This window comes from Petaurus breviceps, unplaced genomic scaffold (assembly GCF_028583685.1).
Source record: "Petaurus breviceps papuanus isolate PSGF00001 unplaced genomic scaffold, PetGlider_PUasm1.0 90775, whole genome shotgun sequence".
Lineage (NCBI taxonomy): Eukaryota > Metazoa > Chordata > Mammalia > Diprotodontia > Petauridae > Petaurus > Petaurus breviceps.
In genome coordinates, this window is record NW_027187342.1 from 4,520,154 (window position 1) to 4,540,182 (window position 20,029).

Below are 20,029 nucleotides of genomic sequence, written 5' to 3' on the forward strand. Positions count from 1 at the left end.
CTTTGGGTAGCAGAAGATGAGTTGGCCTACAGGGTCATCCTATGCTTTTTAGGATGGCCTTTATAGGTTTATTCAAATTATAACCTTTACTACATTTGTGTCACCATTAAGAGGCAAAATAGTGTTCAGGAATATGCCCAGAACAGAGCTATGCACTTTTCTACTTAACAAATGTATTGTGAATTCATTAAAGGAATTCAAAATAGGAGGTAAAAACTGGAATCATAACACCAATAATGAGATATTTTAATATCCATGTTTATTTTATTTATATATAACACAGAGTTTAACAACATATCAATAAATAGGTCTTTTAAATGAAAAAAAAAAAAGAAAGTACTGTGCATGTTTGGGGGGAGAAAACTACAGAAAAAAATGCTGTGAGCTTCACTTATCTCCCTGGGAGTAGAATGGGCCATGTGAACCAAGGATTTCATAAAACTGAAAATGGAGTGGGGGGTAGGGGACAAGAAAAAGTGATTAGAGAGGTTAACAGGGAAAGACTATTTCTTACTCCCCTCTCCTGTAAATGTCACTTTAGTTCTACTTAGAGAGGTGCTGGAACAGAATCATAGGCTAGTGGATGAAACCAAAAGCCATGGGCAAGAACCCAGAGTGAAGGCATAGCTTGGTGGCAGCTTCTTCCTGGTCTGACTAGTGAATGGGGAAAAGTATTCATGGAGAACCCTATAAACATAGTCATGAAGAACCATAGGTAATACCTTTAGGCCTAAGAGTAAATGCAAGGCCTAAATGCAATAAGCTGGTGTATTGTAGGTTGTCTCTGCAATGTCCTCTGCCACCATTGAGAATAGTTTTTAAAGCTCTGGTTTTCCTACTTCCAATTAGGTCAAGACCCAATCAGAGGGTCAATGTTCCATTCTGACATGGTAGTATAGAAGTGAGAGTAATAGAGAGGATCGGTGCTAGCAATTATCCATGGATGGAATTCACATCACTTCACATCCTAACACTCAACTGTGATATGATGTCACATATTGGGTCATTTAAAAAAAATAAAATACAAGAAGAAGGGGAAAAGAGATAATATCTCATTGGAACAAAGAGAGGGACATCTTGGGCTGGAATCACTATCAGCTTCATACAATAGGTACCCACCCATTCAGGGTCATTTCAGACTATTTAAAATGCCTCCTCTGCTCCTGTCCCCAATCTCTCTCACCTGCCACTGATGCCTAAAAATCCTTCCACAGGGTGAAGAGCCTTTGTTCTATAACTAGAGATAAGGCTTTAAAGACACAAGCCCCTGAGACTGGCAACAGATTGATTCAAATTCCTACTATTGGAATAGTAAAAATAACTTATATCTGATCCTTTCTTGAGATCGGGTTTTGATAATAAGGAAAAAAATAGGAAGGCATAGTAAACTTGACATTTAGAATTGAGAAAAGTATTTTTTAAAAGACTCTGAGAGTAACAAAGACAAACTTTATACATAAAGTTTGTCAGGTCAAGATTTAAAAAAAAAACTTTGGTACTTATCTCACAATTCCTTTTAGTAGAACATAAAAGAAAGAAATAATAAATCTGAGTGCAATTCCCTTGTAAAATGTGTACTTTTTTAGATTTACTATTTTTCTCTTTTTCTATAAAAAAATCTACATTTCATGCAGTGGCTCTCTGGGAGTGGAAGGAAAATTGATACAGGAGATATTTAGGTACTATAAAATCAAAAGATATCAATCAAAATTTATTTTTTTTAAATGTACTTGTTTGTGTTTTAGACTCTACTCTAGTGAGACTTTTAACCAATCCACTGAGAGTCTTTTTTTAATACAGGTCTACAAGCACCTCCACTCAGGATAGATAAGGCAAACTAATTAAATTCACCTTATTATTGTCCCCTAGGAAGAGGGAGAGAGAATAAGTAAAGGAAAAAAGTGTTGATGGACTAGTCAATTTAATACTCATTTTTCCAGGTTTTTTAGAAGAAATCGTTTTCTTAGGCATATAATGTATTTGGAAGCAGCTCTTCTAAGTGTGCTCTTATCTAACAGAGGAAGGCCATAAGCTTTGTTCAGAGGGTGACGATTCCAGCCAAGGTCCCTGACACCACTATTAAGATCATTAGAGATTATTGTAGCCTTCTCCATTCTTCTTGTGAATGAGGAAACTGGGCCCCAAGAGGATAACTGACTTGCCCTCAGTCACAAAGGTGTTTGTGTCTACACAAGGAAGGCTGATAGAAAAAGAGGCTGGGTAGGAGTTAGAACACAGGAATCATCAAATAGAGGGCTAGTTATATTCAGAATCCACAGCAGGACTTCCTTTCCTCTTGTTTGGATGGCCTCAGAAGCCTTGATGACTGAGCCCGTGGGAATTCTGTTAGAGCTGAAGGTTCCTTTTCACTTCCCAGTCCGAGAGACCACCTGAATGGCTTTGATCCACTCTGTGCGCTCCTGAGGCGAAGCTGCTTGTAAGAAATAATGAACCTCAGTAGCCGTGATGATCTCAAAAAGGTTTTCATCACCACTCTTCTTAGCTAAATGGGACAGAAAAAGAAAATCATAATTATTGGAGGGCCCTTTATTTAAAGAGGTCATCTGGTCCAATCCCCCCATGTTCAAGCAGCAGTATACAGCCCAGATAGATTTTAAAATGTGATTTTGTCCTATTTTCAATGTTATACTAATTTCTCTTTTAAAAACAAATAAAAACATATATATTTTTAAAAGCACGGCTTTCAAATTCTCTAATATTGATCATCCCAATGTAACTATATTAAGGAAATTAAAAAATATCTATTTGGATAAGGTCATTTCTTACATACACATAAAACCTTAGCTACTAGCAGTTTTCTGAACTAATCAGAAATCTCTCCTTTTCTCAGCTAATAATGGTCACAGGAAAGTTCTTTTCCTAAGAATAGCCATAGACTTAGGGGCGGCTAGGTGGAGCAGTGAATAGAGCACGGGCCCTGGAGTCAGGAGGACCTGAGTTCAAATCTGGCCTCAGACACTTAACACACACACAAAAACTAGCCTTGTGACCTTGGGCAAGTCACTTAACCCCAACTGCCCTCCAAAAAAAAAAAAAAGAATAGACATAGACTTGCACTTATCTGTTCATTGCTCTCACTTTAATTACCTTATGCCTAGAACACTATCATGGCAAAACAGGGAGAAATCAATTCATTTATACTGGGCTAAACCCTGTAATTTTAGTCTCCAACAGAACTATTCTCTAACCAGCTATAGACCTAATCCTGCAAATTTCAGGACCAGAGGAGAGTCTTATTTAAACAAGGTAGTTACTGAAAGAAAAATGGGAGCTGGATACATCCAAGGTTTTCAATTTATAAAAATAATCTAGTCAAGATATTTTAAGGCTGTAAGTAAGTGGGAACTGGCAAAGTGGGAACAATGGTTTGTTGTTGAACTTCACTGGTTCCATGAAAATACTGGGGACCCAGTAAATTAAATTTGATTGTCTATGATTATGTCATTCATAGAATAATAGAATTTTTAGAGCTAGAAATCATCTCAGAGATCATTTAACCTCACAACCTTCATTTTTCAGAAGAGGATACAAAGGCCCAGAAGAGAAGCTTGTTCCAGTTAGTGAAAGAGACAAAATCAGAAGTCAGATATCCTACACCAAATACTCCAGCCATTATATCTTGCTGCTGCCCCAGTAGAGAATTTCTTAGCCAATAAATACAAAGGACTTCCTTAAGAAAGCTTAAAGAGTATTAAAGGACTACATAATAAAAAAAAAATCTCAAACGGACCAAGAACAAGAAGGGGCTAAACTGGGTGACGTTGATGGTCAGGTTGGCTGCAGACTCCAGGTTTTATTCAGTGTAGCTCATGGATATAGGTAAGGTCCTCAGAAACCTATGAAACTTTGTGATGTTCCTGGGGCTGGACAGGCAAGACTACAAATGGGAAGCTTTGTTCTCTTTGAGAACATTTGGAAGCCAGTCATACAGGCAATAAATGTATTTTTGCTGATAATCACCTATTGGGATAGACATGATCATAGGCTCAGAGTGGAAAGAAAAATCACAGACCATCCAATCCAACCCCATCACTTTATAAAGGAGAAAACTAAGGCTCAGACAGATGAATGACTGGCCCAAGGTCACACAGGCAGTAGAAAAGAACAGGCATTTATTAAGTAACAACTATGTGCTTGGTATTTTGCTAAACACTTTACAGTTATGATCTCTTTTGATCTTCACAACAATCCTTGGAGATAAGTACTATCATAATCCATTTTACAGTTGAAGAATTGAGGCAGACTGAGGTGAAATGAATTGCCCAGGATCACCAGCCAGTAAATGTCTACCATTGGATTTGAACTCACATCTCATTGACTCCAGGCTTAGCACTCTATGTACTGCCTAATTGCTAGCAAGTGAAACCAGGCCTTCTACCTCCAAATCCAGTGTTTCTTCCTTCTGTGTTTCCAGAGGGGGAGATCTGTACTTACCATCAGGGGTGCTCTCCACTGCAGTGACCACACAGCCTCTCAAGTGAATTGCCCCCAGAGGATCTTCTCCCTGGAAAAAGAGAACATTAGGCTTACAAAGTATACAGTATACATGGCAGCCTGACTGGTGAAGAGTTACACCACAACTCAGATGGAGATTCAGTTCAATTCAACAAAAATATAATAGCCCTTGGAATAAAGAAGAGAACTTGGCAGCTCAGACTCCCAAGCCTACACTGCAGAGGGGCAATGGAGGATGGACACAGAAAGGTGTAAACAAGTCGTATGCATACTAGAGTACTTCCCCAATTAAAAGTTCAAATTAGTGCGGAAACAGGAAAGAGAAGTGGGAGGAAGTTAAGGTTAGACCACATCTCCTTCAGAGTCCTCAGACCCCTTGGCCCATCTATTGCCTAAAAAGGCATAGGAGGTAATCAAAGAATACTATCCTTCAGTGAAAAACAGAGCTGGAGAATTCAGTCTGCTCAGGGGAGGCTTAAGGCTTCAGACCAAACACCTCCTGAGACAAGAAAAGACACAACTGCTTAAATTAAATAAGCAAAATGTTCTCATCTAATTAGGCCTGGCTAGAGACCATTACTTCTTAACTAATTTAGTCAAAAGCTAGAAATTAGATTAAATTCCTCCTCCCACCCCCACCAAAAACACTACTGAAGCTAATTAAATTTAAGTGAAAGAAAAGTTGGGTTGGAAGGTCTATCATTGATATATATATGACATGGAGAAATGAACTTCAATCCCAGAGAAAATGAGAGTTTACATTGAAAACTGGCTGTCTTAAGGTCTTAGGTTTACTGGATGACCTTCACAACTCCATAAGAGGATAGATTTCTCCAGTGGATGCTGGGAAGAGTTAGGAAATGGAGAAAAACAGGAAGCAGGGAAGGCATATAAGGAAGTGATGAGGTGAGAAAGTCAGAAGATCATAGGAACACACATTTAGAGTTGAAAGAACCCTTTGAAATATAGAAAAGGAATTGTGAGCAGGGAGAGGAACCAAGAGAATAGAAAAGTTTGGCTACTTAGAATGATAATGAGAATGCTGTTTGAACACCTTTCAACAACCACAGCACTCACCCCTGCAGGATCATAGTAGTGCAAATAGGCAGGGTCCTCCCTCAGAATAAATTTCCTCACTTTCCAGTTCTTCCTCCTATGCCCCTGAATCCAAAATCAGCATACAAAACAGAAATGATAAGATTATTAGTCCAATACCACCATGTCCTAACTCAGGATTGAGGCACAAAATTAGCATTGGCATTATTCAATCAATGAACAAATGCTTATGACTCACCTACAGTGTGCAAGACTTTGTGCTTAGTGCTCAAAATACAAAGATAAAAATGAAACAATCCTTGTCATCAACGAACTTATATTCTTGGGGCAGAAAAGGGGTTAGGAAGTGGTTTTTGAACTAGTTATATCTACATCCATCCATCCACCCATATAATATATACATGTGTGTGTACATTTTCTTATCTCCCCTCCCTCAACATAAGCTACTTGAGGGCAGGAACTGTTTTCCATTTTTCTTTGCTTCCCCAGTGCTTAATATAGTGCCTGACATATAGTAAGTGCTTAATAAATGCTTGATGATTGATTGGTTGACTGAATTGGCTGAATTCCTTGTAGTCATCATTTCTTCCTTTCCTTCCAGGCATACATTGCGGGTTGTCTCGTAATTGCTGGGTAATCTTCCTGTTTCTGGTGACTCAAGCTTCAGAGGAAGATGACAAGGAGGATTTGGAAGCAGTAGGTACTGCTCAAGTTCCTTTAAACCTTTTGGTTGCTTCAGATTGTGACGAGATTCAGTCATCATTTCTATAATGACGTCTCTCTGTGTGAGGAGGGTACAGATGCCATGGGCAATTTATAATATGTGCATCTGGGACTTTCAGACCATTTCTTAGAATTCATACTCAACTATAAAGTTTACCATCTACCCATCATCAATTACATTTAGTTCAACAGGAGTTATTGAACATCAGCCATATGTCTCACATTGTGCTAGATTCTGTGAGGGAGATAATATGTATATACACACACATATATATATACACACGTACATATATACACATATGAATATGCATATATATGTGGATATTCGTGTGTATGTATGTATGTATATATTAGACACAGTTCCTGAGTAAAGGTACTTAAAATCTATTTGAAAGGCAAGATACACACATATACATAAATACAATGAAATAAATTCTATAAATAAACAAAAAAGATGAAAACATCAAATATGCCCATGTCTGGTCCTATTCAGACAGCACTGGGTTATGGCACTTTACTAGAAACTTGATGTACTAAGACATGAGACTTCCCTCAGCCATCTATTGATTATATTAAAAAATAATGTAGTATCCAGATTGCCTATTAAACTATGATCAGTACTTGACTTAGAAGGAAAGAGAACCTAAATCCCTCCTGAGGAAGTATGTTGTAATGGAAAGAACAATGGAATTGCAGTCAGATCTTGATTCCAAGACTGGCTTTTTTAACTTGGTAGCTATGTGATTTTACTTAGCATTTCTGAGCCTCAGTTTCCTCATCTTTAAAATAGTAACAGTAATACTTGCATTACCTAGATTGTATATGAAAAGTACTTGATGAAGGGCTCTAAAGCCTTGGCCATCATTAGGTGCACAAAAAATACCAGATTCATTTTTCTTTTCTTTTTTTTCTCCCAATTACTTATGAACATTTCCCCTCTTTTCTTATTTCTGATAGACATTGATTGTAAGGGAAACAGTTGTAATAGTGATAACAGGGAATGCTAAAGAGACATAGATGCAAAGATCATCTAATTCAATCTTTAATCAGCTAAACCCAAATCCATCACATCACTAAGGTTTCTTCCAGCTCTAATGTGATAGGAGTCTTTGAACACAAACTTTCCAAAGGTTCTTTTCCAATTCAGAAACCTACTGAATTAGAAGGTAAGTTTGTTGAGCACAAGGGCTCTCTCACTTTTGTCCTTGTATCACCATCATATAGTACTGTGTTGACACATAGAATACTTATTAAGACAGGCATCAATATATTCTCTCCAAAAAATATCACTTTAATTCTTTCAGTGCTCACCATACCATTCATTGCTAGCCTACAGATTGTTCATTTAAATAACATTTCACTTCTCTTACTTGGTTTCAAATCCTCCCCATCTTTATGTACCTCTTCCTTGGTTATTTGTTTATTTTAAGATGAAAAATAAATTTTGTATTAAATAGTTCTACTTAAGAATTAATTTAACATGTAACAGTCAATTTATGTAAGGTGTTGTCACATTGGCTGTCCTCATAAGGGGGTAATATTTTCTTTTTTCCTTTTCTTTTTCTACCCTATTTCAAGTGGTCTCTCTCTTTCTCTACTTTACTCTTCCTAATATTATTCCCCTTGGATTTTTTGAGCATTTTGCCTTATCTTCCGCTCTGTGGAGGAACTTCCATTGGAACATTTAGTTCTGACTACTGCCACAGATAGTTACTAGCAGGCTTTAAGGCAAGACAGAGAAGGCAAAAGTAGGAGAAAAGAGGATCCAATGAAGGGGAAAGATCCAAAGGCTGTGGTACTGGCCACTCACCTGCTTCAGTAGGCACCCTTGCTTAACAATGATTCCTCTGAATTCTTCCTTCAAAATCACATCATCATCACTGGAATTCTCTTCACAGAAGAATCCACTGTCTGCCTAATTGGAAGTCAACAGATTTCTTTCATCAAATCACAGGCTTGCCATTATTATTATTATTATTATTATTTTGCTTTTTGTAGGGAAGTTGGGGTTAAGCGACTTGCCCAAGGTCACACAGCTAGTTTTTGTGTTAAGTTTCTGAGGCCGGATTTGAACTCAGGTCCTCCTGACTCCAGGGCCAGTGCTCTATTCACTGTGCCACCTAGCCGCCCCTTGCCATTATTTTTTACTTCCCCAATCACCAGCATTTTAATGTGCTCTCTGCCTTTTTATGTTACCTGTATCCCAATCTTAATCTTTAAGGCTCTCCCCTAGAATGCTACTTCCTACAATCCTCCTGTCTCTCTCCTCTCAAGCATGATTCTTATTAATATTTCTTACCCTTCCTGAGGTTGATTTTTTCATTTGTATATTTATGTCTCTACTTGTACATCAGTCTTTCTCTGGGAAATTTTCTTCCTTCAAATATTACTTTCTCTCAAGCTATTCTTTTTTTCACTTTCATAATGAGTAACATCTGGGACATTTTCCCACCTCTACCACTTGCTGCTTTTTATATTTCCATGAAGACTGAAGAAGTGATCTAAGGAAATGAGACTGGCAGTGAAACTTCACCCAAAGTGAACTGAAACCTTGCATCTGGGAAGTTTGTTTCAGTTTCATAAGGATGGTGTTTCATGCATCATCCAAATATCTGGGTTCTAATCTAGAGAAGAAATAGAACTGACAAAATCCCCAGAGAAATCTCCTCTTGCTGTGTGTTTAACATGACCCCAGGGCGGCTATGTATTTTGAAAGAGAAATCTGCAGTGGTGCTATGGGGGTTTCCATGAGTTAGCTTCTTTATGCAGAATTGTGACCTTTTATTTCCCTCCTAGGTAGTTATGGTTTGACAGTTGTTGGAATAGGAGATCCTAGTCTGGGATGTGTGAATTTTTTTAAAAATTGGTAATTATTTTAATATAATTTGTTTTCTTTGTAATCAAATGCATTTTCTCTATTTAAAAACATTCTTCTAAAGAAGAGGTTCCTAGTCTTCATCAGGCCACCAAAGGGTTTCATGACCTCAAAAAAGTCAAGAACTCTTGCTCTGGGGTCTGATTGGACTATCTACATTATAAGAATGAACAGGTAACTCTCCCCACTTACAAAGTAGTAGAAAGCATCAGGGTTATCAAGGAAGGAGGTTTCAGCAGTTCCATCAACTGCATTCTTGGACAAGTCCCCAGCAGGTTGTAGGAAGCCTTCATTTAGTAGTGAAGATGCTATCATGAGACCTTCCTGACGATTACGGACAGATTGTTTAGATAATAGCCAGTCAATCACACAGTTACCTAGACAGGAAAAACCAATGGTCAGGTTACTAGCTCAAAACTAGAATCAAAGGGCTAGAAAGAACCTTGGAAGATGACACCATCCATCCGCATTCCTTACCAAAACTTTATTTAAAATCATCCCAAGAGGGATACATCCCTCTATCATTAAAAAAAAAAATTATCTAAATAAAAATGATCCTTTCTTGACAACATATTAGGAATCTTGAAATAAGAAATCTGGCATTTCATCTGGATTGTAAAGAGAAAGAAAATTAATGTTTTGGATAATAGATAAAATCATCCTTATATTTAAATTATTGTCATAACTTTTTATAATAGTCTATGACAATAGTTGGGTCTTCCAAGCTAAGCAGAGATGGGAAGTGATTGGTATGACTGAGGCTGATTTGTTTAGGGAAGTTGTATAACATGATCATAAATGCCTTAACCATCACCAATTCATTCATTCATTTATTTATTCATTCATTCACTCAAGATTTATTAAGCACTTAAAATGTTCCAGTAACTACCCTAGGTGCTGGGGATACAAAAATAGTTCCTGCTCTCAAGTAGCTCACATTATACTGGGGTAGGGCAACACAGAGAGAAGTATGTGAGTTGTCAGGGGAAGGCACTAACAAAGTGGGGAGAACAGAACAGACTTCATATAAGAAGTGGTACTTGATCTAACTTGAAGAAGTCAGGTGTTTTAAGACAGACATATGAGGAAGGAGTTCATTTCAGGTAAAAGGGGGCAGCCTGTTCAAAGGGACAGAGACAGGCGGTTGAATGACATGCTTGGAGGATTTGATTTGCCAGAGGGAAATTGACAAAAAGGAATATTTAGGTGTAACCCAGGAACCAGGGCCCTCGTGCTTTGGTCTCACATAGACGGAATCTGATCTCAGAGTCTGACACGGTAAGATCATATTTTCTTTGGAGCTCATTATACCCTCTTCTAGAGTTTATTCTGAGATTTCTCCAAATTTAGAAAGTGCCTAGGGTAGTATATATGTGGGTAGTAGGGTCCCCAGGTCTTATATATGCAAGCACACATATGCATATGCATTTTAGTTATGGGACACTCTTTATTTCATCTTCCTAGAAAAGACCAGAAAACACAAAAGACTCACAACAGTCTATAAACAGATATAGAAAACATCGAAAGAGCTGAAATCTGGGTTTACTGCAGGGCAACATTCCAACAGTCTGGTGAATCCATAACTCTCTCATTATGTCTTATACATTCACACCCACATTTGTTATGCCCCTGTGATTCAGACACCTCCCAGAAGACAAGTACACTTTGGAACTACTTGATTTCCCTTCCCATAAGACTTGTACTATATGAATAATTATATATATATATATATACGTTTTATATATATATATATATATATATATATATTATAATGCTGGAGGGGTGACAAAGGCCCAGATCCTAAAGATACAGTTATTTAATTAACCTCTAAGAATGTGCTATACTGAAAGCTTCTGCCTTCTTCCCTCTTTTACCTCACACAAACCTTGCTATATATACACTGACATCTAAGGTTTTGGAACCTGCCTTTCCTACATTTTCTCCCACATGATGAATCCTCTTCTCCATCCAGGCTGGTTAAATCATGTTCTTTTTTCTATAGTATGGCCATTTTTACTTCTATACCTTTGTGCCATTCCTTTCTAAAGTGACTACTTGAAGATTTCCTACAGCTTCCTTTCCATGAAAATTGTGCCCACTCTTCCAGGAACAGCCTGCCTTCTGACCACTCCAGCCTACGGTAATCTCCTTCTCTCTCCTCTAAATTCATGACATCTGTTGTCTATTATATTTATCTGGCATTTAACATTGTATAATAGCATCACTTATTTTATGTTAATAAATTTTGTATTGTTATTTGACAGCTCATGAGTGTACTTTTATTGACTCAACTGGACCATAAGCTCCCTGACAAAAGAGCTCATTTTTTTGTGTCTTCCACTTCCCTAACACAGTTCCTTGCACATAATGCCCAAAATTATATTTCTTACTTCAAGAATCTGTGATAATATCAGTGTAAGTATTATCATAAGAAACACAAAACGCAACTTTTCAAAGCCTTGAGAGACTAACTCTTAAGGCATATCAAGCGGGAGGGGGTCTTACAAAAAAAATTCATCTAGTTCCTTCATTTTACATATAAGGAAACTGAGGCCCAGAGTACTTTTGATTTCATTAACTACATACACTAGTCTCCTGTGGGTGAATTTTTATGGCACCTTAAGTGTTGCTTTCTGAGACTTGTAACTTCCATCTTAGAATGCTGAATATAATAGGCCACAAAGTTCCTTAAATAGTAATGGAATTCAACAGCATTCGCTTTTTCTATGTTCACAGTATTTTGTAACAAAGACTGGGGCACCATAGAGAGAGTGAGCATCATTGTAATGATATGACATATTAAGTTTCTTGTTAGGAATTTCTCAAATTCATAATGAATTTTGAGGAAACTGAAAGCAATCTACATTCCCCATATTCAGCTCAATGAGTGTGGAATTAAAGGGAGATTGAGTACTCTGTTGCCACAATACTTTTTAATCTCTTCACCCTGAGTACTCCCTCAACTGATGCAGGTCATAACTATCATAATTTAACAGACGGTCCTCAAGAGATGTGGCCAAAATATTCATTGCCCCCAAGACTAACATGGGGATGATTCTTTCTAGATTAGACGTCATCCATTAGACTGTGAGCTCCTTGAGAACAGGGACTATCTCTTACCTTTCTCCCCATCCCCAGGGCTTAGCAAAGGTCCTGACACACATTACATACTTAATGAATGTCTTTTGATTGACTTACTGCAGCTTGGGCCACAGGCCATTACTGAGTCAGTGTCTGAAGACTTTCTAGCATAACAGGACCAACCAGAATTTGCACTTCATCGTCATTCATTGCCTTTGGGAACTCAAGGTATACCCATATCATAATCATGCTTAGTCAGAGTTGAATGACTTACAATGGAATTCCCCAAACTTCTATGATCTAATCCCCAAGCTCTCACAGAACTGAAAAATGTCACAGCAAGAAAGTACCTTTGAGATGATTTAATCCAACTCCATTATTTTAAAGATGAAGGAACTGGTGGCCATGGAGATTGTCACTTGTCTAAAGTCATACAATCATCTAGTAGCAAAGTTGGGACAAGGAACATATCTCCCACTTCCTAGTCAAGACCTCTTTCCATTATACCATGAATTCTATTGTGCAACAAAGACCTCTGATTTTCTTCTTCTACCCTTTTTTGACTCTGATAGCCTAGTTTTTCATTTTCAATTGGCTCACTGAGTATGTCCAAAATTATCCGCCTTGCCCAGCACCCCTCTTTTATCCTCTCTGTCCTTACTGAAGTTGGAGTTAGAATCCAAAGTATTTCACTCATTTCAATGGTGGCCACATCTCCTAGCAGCAAGTACATAGGAAAGCCAGACCTTTACCTGTAAAACAGTGGTTGAACACCTTCTTGTCCTTCTCCAGCTTCAGTTCTTTTACTCCTTTGTCAGCATCCTTCATGGATAAATATAGGGCACTGGGCAGAAAAAAAAAGGAATGGGTAAGGAGGGTAAATCTTTCTGGTGTTGGCCCATATACCTTCTACCCTGGAGAGGGTGATCATGATAATAACTGACATTTCTATAGCCTTTAAACTTTGAAGAGCACCTTACATACATTATCTCCCTTGAGCTGCACAACAATTCTGTGAGGTAACTACCATAAATATTGCTATCTCCATTTTTGCAGAGGAGGAAACTGAGATTTGGTAATGTTAAGTCAAGGTTAATGATGTAGTCACATCATTAATAAATGTTAGACAGGACTTTAATCTCGGATTTCTTGACTCTAAATCCAACTCTCTAGCTAGCTAGCTAGCAATTGAACCTTCTATTACCTTAGTCCCTGTAAATATTTATGCTTGTATCTTATATCCCTGGCTAGATTAAAACACCATGAGGGCAGACATATCTAGCATAACTTTTTATTCTGTATTGCAGTTAGTACAGTGATTTATATGCTGTTTGTTGTTCAGTTACATCAGTCATGTCCCATTTGGGATTTTCTTGGCAAAAAATACTAGAGTGGTTTACGATTTCCTTCTCCAGCTCATTTTACAGATGAGGAAACTGAAGCAAACAGAGTTAAGTGACTTGCCTAGGGTTACATAGCTAATAAGTGTCTGAGGCCAGATTTGAACACTGTTGATACTCAAATAATTGTTGAGTGAATGAATTGAACAAATGAATAAAGCTATTTGGAAAACTAACTACTGACATTCAAAAGAAAGTTATAGCTAGCTGGCATCAAGCACCCTTGACTTCAAATGTGAAGGGAACATTTGGTGTAGCTTCTTTATAGACAAACAAATGTCTCAACCACACATGAAGTATTTTTTACATTTTCCCTAAAAGGAAACATTAATAGAAGGGAAAGAGGAAAGATAAAGATGTTGAGGGAAGTGTGGAGAGGAGTTCTTATTGTTATTTTACAGAGTTGGTGGGGAGTCCTATCACAGTAATACTGAGCAACAGAACAGAAAATGGTCTTCCTGTTTCCTGTATCTTGCTTCCCCTAAACATTATCCAGTCATCCTTTTCACATGCATATTTGACAACTGTGGTCAGCAGTGTGGCCTTCTCTGACATGTTCAGAAACAATAGGGCCACAAAGGCTCACCACTCCTGGTTTCTTGCCATTTGGAGGAAACAGTCTGGTTTTCCTTTCTAGGACATAATTTGATAGGCAAGTTATCAGCAGCCACCCTCGTTGTATCCTTTTAACAGCCCCTGGGAGCTCTGGTGGTTATTTTGAGCACCACATGTGGGAGTAAGAGGGTGTTGCTGAAAACTAGTTTCCAAATATGCTTTTTTAGAGAAATGGGATCAACCATGAAGCAAAGGGGTTTTCTTATGGTGAAATTCACATGCATGAAGAAAATGTGGCTAGGGCTTTGAAGACCTCTGGATAAGCTACTGCTTCAACTCCCAGTCCAAAGCAAGACTCAACTGCAGTCATTGACCTGCTTTAGGCTGCAATAAAGCACTCGGTGAGCTGAACAGAGAGTGAGCAGCCCAGGTGCTAGGATTCAGAGCTAGACTTTGGTGTCACCAATTTGCTAGTGATTATAGATTTAGAGCTGGAAGGGACCTCAGAAGCTTTCAAGTCCAGTCCCATTCATTTCTTCATTGTGTAGATGAGTAACAACTCTATGTAGGACAGGTCGGGCAGGTGGTAGTAAATCCATCTTACAAAGAAGCAAATTGAGACTCAAAGATTCCTGTCTAAGGTTACAAAGCTAGTTAGAGGTAGCCAGGCCTGGTGCCTAAGCCCTCTCCCTCTTGGTCCAATACTCTTCCCAGGACACCTAGGTTCCTCTCACTATAGATATTTGTACTTGTGGATATGTTGTTCTAGGAATAGCATTCTGCAGTTGTGTGTTAGGGGGTTAGGGGGAAGTGATTCATATACTTAATTACTCTGTGCCCTTCTTATGGTCAGAAGGGTCTGGGCCTCTCTTCAAAGTTAGTGCTGTGAGTGCTTCACTTCGGACACGGTGACCTGAAAGAGTCAAACACCTAATGTGCACTGGGGATGATAAAGCTCTTTGAAGTAGAAATCCCTGGTTTAGGTGCTACAGACTCTTTGAGATGCTGCATTCGTTCTCTGTCAGAGTGCACTAGGCTAAACAGAATCTCAGGGCCTGAGAGAAGACTAGAGCTCTTGCCTTGGAGCAGAATTTACACTGGTAGAGTTTGGCTGAGCCTAAAACCTGGAAAAAAAAAAACAAAGGAAACAAATCACCTTAAGTCAATGGTTTCTGGCAGTCGAATGGACCTCCTGGTAGATTTCCTAGCAAATTTCTGGCCTCCTTCAATGCACTTAATCGCCTTCTTAATGTCTCGCACCCAGGCATCTCTCTCCTCCAAGAAGGCAGCCTGGAAAAAGTGGTCTTGCTGTTTGGTTGTGGCAAGTTTAAACACGAACTAAAATCAAGACATAATATATTAGTAAACAATGACTGCTACAAAACAGAGGCCTGAGCCTAGTCATAATCTGGTACTATTGATTTAAAAGTCAGATAATCCAGCCATTCCCATCCAATCGGTTGCCAAGTCTTATTGATTCTATTTCAACAATATCTCTTTCATCCATCCCCTTCTCTCTACTTACACAATTGTTGTTCAGTGGTTTCGGTCATCTGTGACTCTTTGTGACACAATTTGGGGTTTTCTTGGCAAAGATACTGGAGTGGTTTGTCATTTCTCCAGTTCATCTGACAGATGAGGAAACTGAGGCAAAGAGGATTAAGTGACTTGCCTGGGGTTACACAGGTAATAAGTCTGAGGCTGGATTTGACTTCAGGTCTTTCTAAGTCCATGTGCCACAGCTGTCCACCTAGCTCCCCCTACTTAGAGAGTCACCACCCTAATTCAGGCCCTAATCCCTTTGCCCCTCAACTATTGACAAGCCTCCTAATTTTCTTCCCTGCCTTAAGTCTCTCCCCATTCCAATCTATCCTGCATGTGATATTGCTAACATGCTGGTTGGAACATGCAACTGCTCTGCTAAAAACAAACCAATGAACAAACAAATGCTCCAATGACTCCCCAGTTACGTCTAGGAGCAGATATAACTCCCATTTGACATATAAAACCCTTCACTATCTATTCCATACCTTTCTAGCCTCATTACAAATTATTTCCCTTGAAACATCATACTGTCCAGTGCCATCATACACAGAACTCCATCTCCCAAGTCTCTACCTTTACACTGTCTATCTCTCCTGCCTGGAATGCACTCCCTTCTGAAGTCCTCTTTCTAGTATCCCTTACTTCTTTCAAAGCTCATCTTGGGTCAGCTAGGTGATTCAGTGAATAGAGCACCAGCCCTGGAGTCAGGAGGACCTAAGTTCAAATCCGGCCTCAGACACTTAATACTTACTAGCCCTGTGACCTTGGAAAAGTCACTTAACCCCAATAGCCCTGCCCTTCCCCCTCAAAAAAAGAAAAAAAAAGCTCGTCCCAAATGCTGCTTTCTACAGGAAGCCTTCATTGATTCCCCTAGGTGCTATTGAGTCCCTCAAGAAGTTGCCATGTTTATATTTTCTATGTATTGTATATATATTTATACAAATATTGTCTCTTCCAACATCATGGATGCTTCTTGAGGCCAGGGAATGTTTCATTTTTGTTTTTGTGTCCTCAGCATGTACCATAGTACTTGTACATACTAGGTATTAGATAAATGTTTGTTGATCAATTGATTGATTACAGTCATATAATTTTTTTTTTCCTGACAAAGATGTTAGAGTCTCTGGAGTCAGAAATAGAATAAAATGTAAACTTGAGAATAGGGACTACTTCCTCTTTTTTTGGTCTTTTTTTCCTACTATGTGCCTTGTACATAGCAGGCACTTTTAAAAATAAGTATTTTCTTTTTATTATGAATCTAATCAACAAATATAAACATTCAAACACACAAAAACAAAAAAGAGGATTATATAGAAAATCACAACCTTTTACACAAATTTTTTACATGTATATTAAATTTAATAAGCTAGAAACAAAATTGCCGAGTTCATTTCAACATAATGAGTGCTTAGTAGATTTTTTTTTAATTTGAAAGGTGTGTTTAATTCCTAAAGTGTAGCAATATGGGATGGTGGAAAGGCATGGGTTCAAATCCAAACTGCCACTAAGTACATTTGACCTTGGGAAAATCATTTCATCTTTCTAAACTCCATTTTTTTTCATCTGTAAAATAAGGAGATTGGACAGGATGACCTTCAGGGTTCCTTCTAGCTCATACTCCTGTGTGCTGATCTATGAAGATTCAAGGGAATGAATCTCTCCATTGCCAATATTAAGTCATTGAATATCCCTGAGCAAATGGCTTACTTTCGCTAGTTTGTATGCTCCCAAATGCCAAATGGAGAGACCAACAAGAGAACTGTTTACCCCCTTAGTCCAGAAGATATTGGTTGGATTAAGAATGACCTATGGGGTAGCAAGGTGGAATAAGTGAATAGAGTACTGGCCCTGAAGTCAGGAGGACCTGAGTTCAAATCCGGATTCAGACATTTGACACACTCACTAGCTATGTTGTGACCTTGGTCAAGTCACTTAACCCCAATTGCCTTGCCTTCCCCCCTCCAAAAAATATGACCTATGGGTACCACGGGGCAGGGGGAGACACTGTTAGGTTTTAGGATTATACAGAAAAGGAGTAAAAGTGCAAGAGAAAGAAAAAATAAGAAACATATAGTTAGACATAGTAGGCACTTAATAAAGGCTTATTGGATTGGACTAGATACCATCTACAATTGCCTCAAATACCTTTTTTGATTTTAAATCATTAGGAACTTGATAATCATAAACTCTTTAGTAGCCCTCCAAATATCATTGCTAGTTTACCTACCCAGCAGCACCTTTCCTCTGTGGTTTAGAAAAATGCAGGTTTAATCACAACTGTTAGTGATGATTGTGATGAAAAGCTTATGGCATGACTTTTTAATTTGCATAAAGGAAGAGAACATTCAAATGAGGGGGAAGGGGACAGAATAAGGTGATATTAGCAGAGATAACAACTCTTTGCTTTTAACCTCCTCTTTCCCATCAGGTTAGGGATATGATATCTGCACAGGCCTAGGGACAGAGAATGTATTTAAGAGTACAAACCTCGGGGCTTCCTAGATGCCAAAGAGGCACGTTTGCCATAAATAAAAAAGGTTGTGTTTGGAAAGATGACTGTTCTATTACTTGAAGCGATTGTGGCTGTCTCAATATTGACACTCAAGTCTGGGCTCCTGCTGTTTTGTGTGGGCACTAATTAAATCATAATTAAATGCATAGGAGTAATCAGGAAGAATTCACTTTGCTTCTTAGCATTTATTGAATTGAGATGTCAAAGGGTGAAATTCACCATCATCATTGTCATACTCATCATCTGCAGGTCTTTGTGGCCAATCTATGATTGCTTTGATGTAGGGAACTCCTGGTGAGGAAATTTCCCTCTCACGGTGCAGATCGGCATCTGTTTGGCAACTCAAAACACCGAGAGGATCACGAGGCTAGTATCTATCAGAGACATGCTATTAACCTAAAGGTCTTATCTTAAAGGCCCACCCTCTTCCGATGTTCCATGCTGCCTCATCCTGAATATTAGAAAATTAAAAATTAACCAGTCTAGGAAGACTAGCTCCCACAATAGGGATGAATGCTGACAGCTCTGCTTCTTATGTGATGTGCGTTATAAGGCCATGTTTGGGGAGAGTCTCCAGTCCAGTCCAGAAGTACCTGTGAAGGTCTGGCTTAGGAGTTCTTTTACCCAAGTATATTTGGACTCCATAACCCTCCATGCTGCCAGAGCCCTGACTGGATCCCATGTACTTTCTAATGTGATTCTGCTCAGCCAACATTTATCAAGTACCTACTCTGAGCAAGATGAGGAAACTGAGGATAAAAGATATAAGGTGACTGGCCCAGGGTCACATACCTAAGGCAGCATGGCATAGTGGTTAGTGGTCAGATCTACGAGCTAGGAAGTTTGAAGACTGTATTTTGTCTCTGACATACACTGGCTGTGTGACCCTGAAGAATTCATTTAGCCTCTCAGCGTTCTAGGTAACTTTCCAAGAGGAGAGGTGCCAACCCTCATTAGCAGATAAAGTTCCTTTGTCATATAGTTCCCTATACTAAGGAAATCATAGATCTGATCCCATCTGCTATCTTTTCTCCTAGATTCTTAAACAATATTTTTCATGTTGATAACATTTAGGAAATGTTTATTGAGTTGAATTGAAAAAATAAGGCTATATTAGAGGACAATTGAAAACAAAAAACATAAAACAACTTACCATTCTTTTACCAAAGTCTTGGCAAGGGCTGGTAAGAGTACTTCCTTTTAATGGGATCATTCCCTTGGGACTGTTATCACTTTTCTTTTTGTAGAATTCAATACCATCTTCCAGCAACACAACCCACATGGGTTTCCAGCTATTGAACACGCTGCCCTGTGTTGACACCACAGAAAGAAAAAAAAACATGAGTCTTTTTTAAAAAGTATTTATTGCTTCCAGTTTCCATGTCCCTAGACATCAAGTCAGGATGCTAATCTGGAGGCTGCTGACCCAATTAGCACCGAAGGCTGCTAATATACTAGAGGGTATATAACTAATGACCTACATGTGTGGAGCAAACTTTAAATGCTACAGGAAGGTCAGTGTAAGAAAGGATCAGTGTGGGAAGCAGGACCTTGTAATGTGAATGTAAATTTAAAGATCTTCCCTGCCCCTAGGCTAAAGTGTACCTGGAGCCTGGGGTGGGAGGCTTGTTTTTCAGTAGGTACTTCTTGATTGGCCAGTGAGTCAATAAAGTTGTTACATTCTCTGAGCCAGGAGAAGGCTATATAAGCCCTGATGTGTAGCTTTGTTTTGGGGGCTCACTTTGAGAAGTGTTCTGTGATTTGATATGGATTCTGGGAAGCCGTTGTCTGGAGCCCCCCCCTCCC

General features: G+C 38.7%; 1 protein-coding gene across 3 annotated transcripts in view; it reads right to left on the bottom strand.

Annotated features, from left to right (window-relative positions):
* Nucleotides 1-237: 237 nt before the first annotated feature.
* PLEK (pleckstrin) overlaps nucleotides 238-20,029 on the bottom strand; it is a 39,236-nt gene continuing 19,444 nt past the window's right edge. Inside the window, exons 2-9 of one of the 3 annotated variants that reach the window (XM_069068926.1) lie at nucleotides 19,377-19,532; nucleotides 15,323-15,456; nucleotides 12,964-13,055; nucleotides 9,323-9,507; nucleotides 8,066-8,170; nucleotides 5,554-5,637; nucleotides 4,456-4,525; nucleotides 238-2,503 (exon numbers count right to left, since the gene is read on the bottom strand). In XM_069068926.1, the coding sequence (XP_068925027.1) occupies nucleotides 2,367-2,503; nucleotides 4,456-4,525; nucleotides 5,554-5,637; nucleotides 8,066-8,170; nucleotides 9,323-9,507; nucleotides 12,964-13,055; nucleotides 15,323-15,456; nucleotides 19,377-19,532 (963 nt within the window). In that variant the 3' untranslated portion in view covers nucleotides 238-2,366. Of the gene's footprint in view, nucleotides 2,504-4,455; nucleotides 4,526-5,553; nucleotides 5,638-8,065; nucleotides 8,171-9,322; nucleotides 9,508-12,963; nucleotides 13,056-15,322; nucleotides 15,505-19,376; nucleotides 19,533-20,029 lie in introns of all 3 variants that reach the window. The other 2 variants (XM_069068925.1, XM_069068927.1) reach the window with 2 other exon arrangements.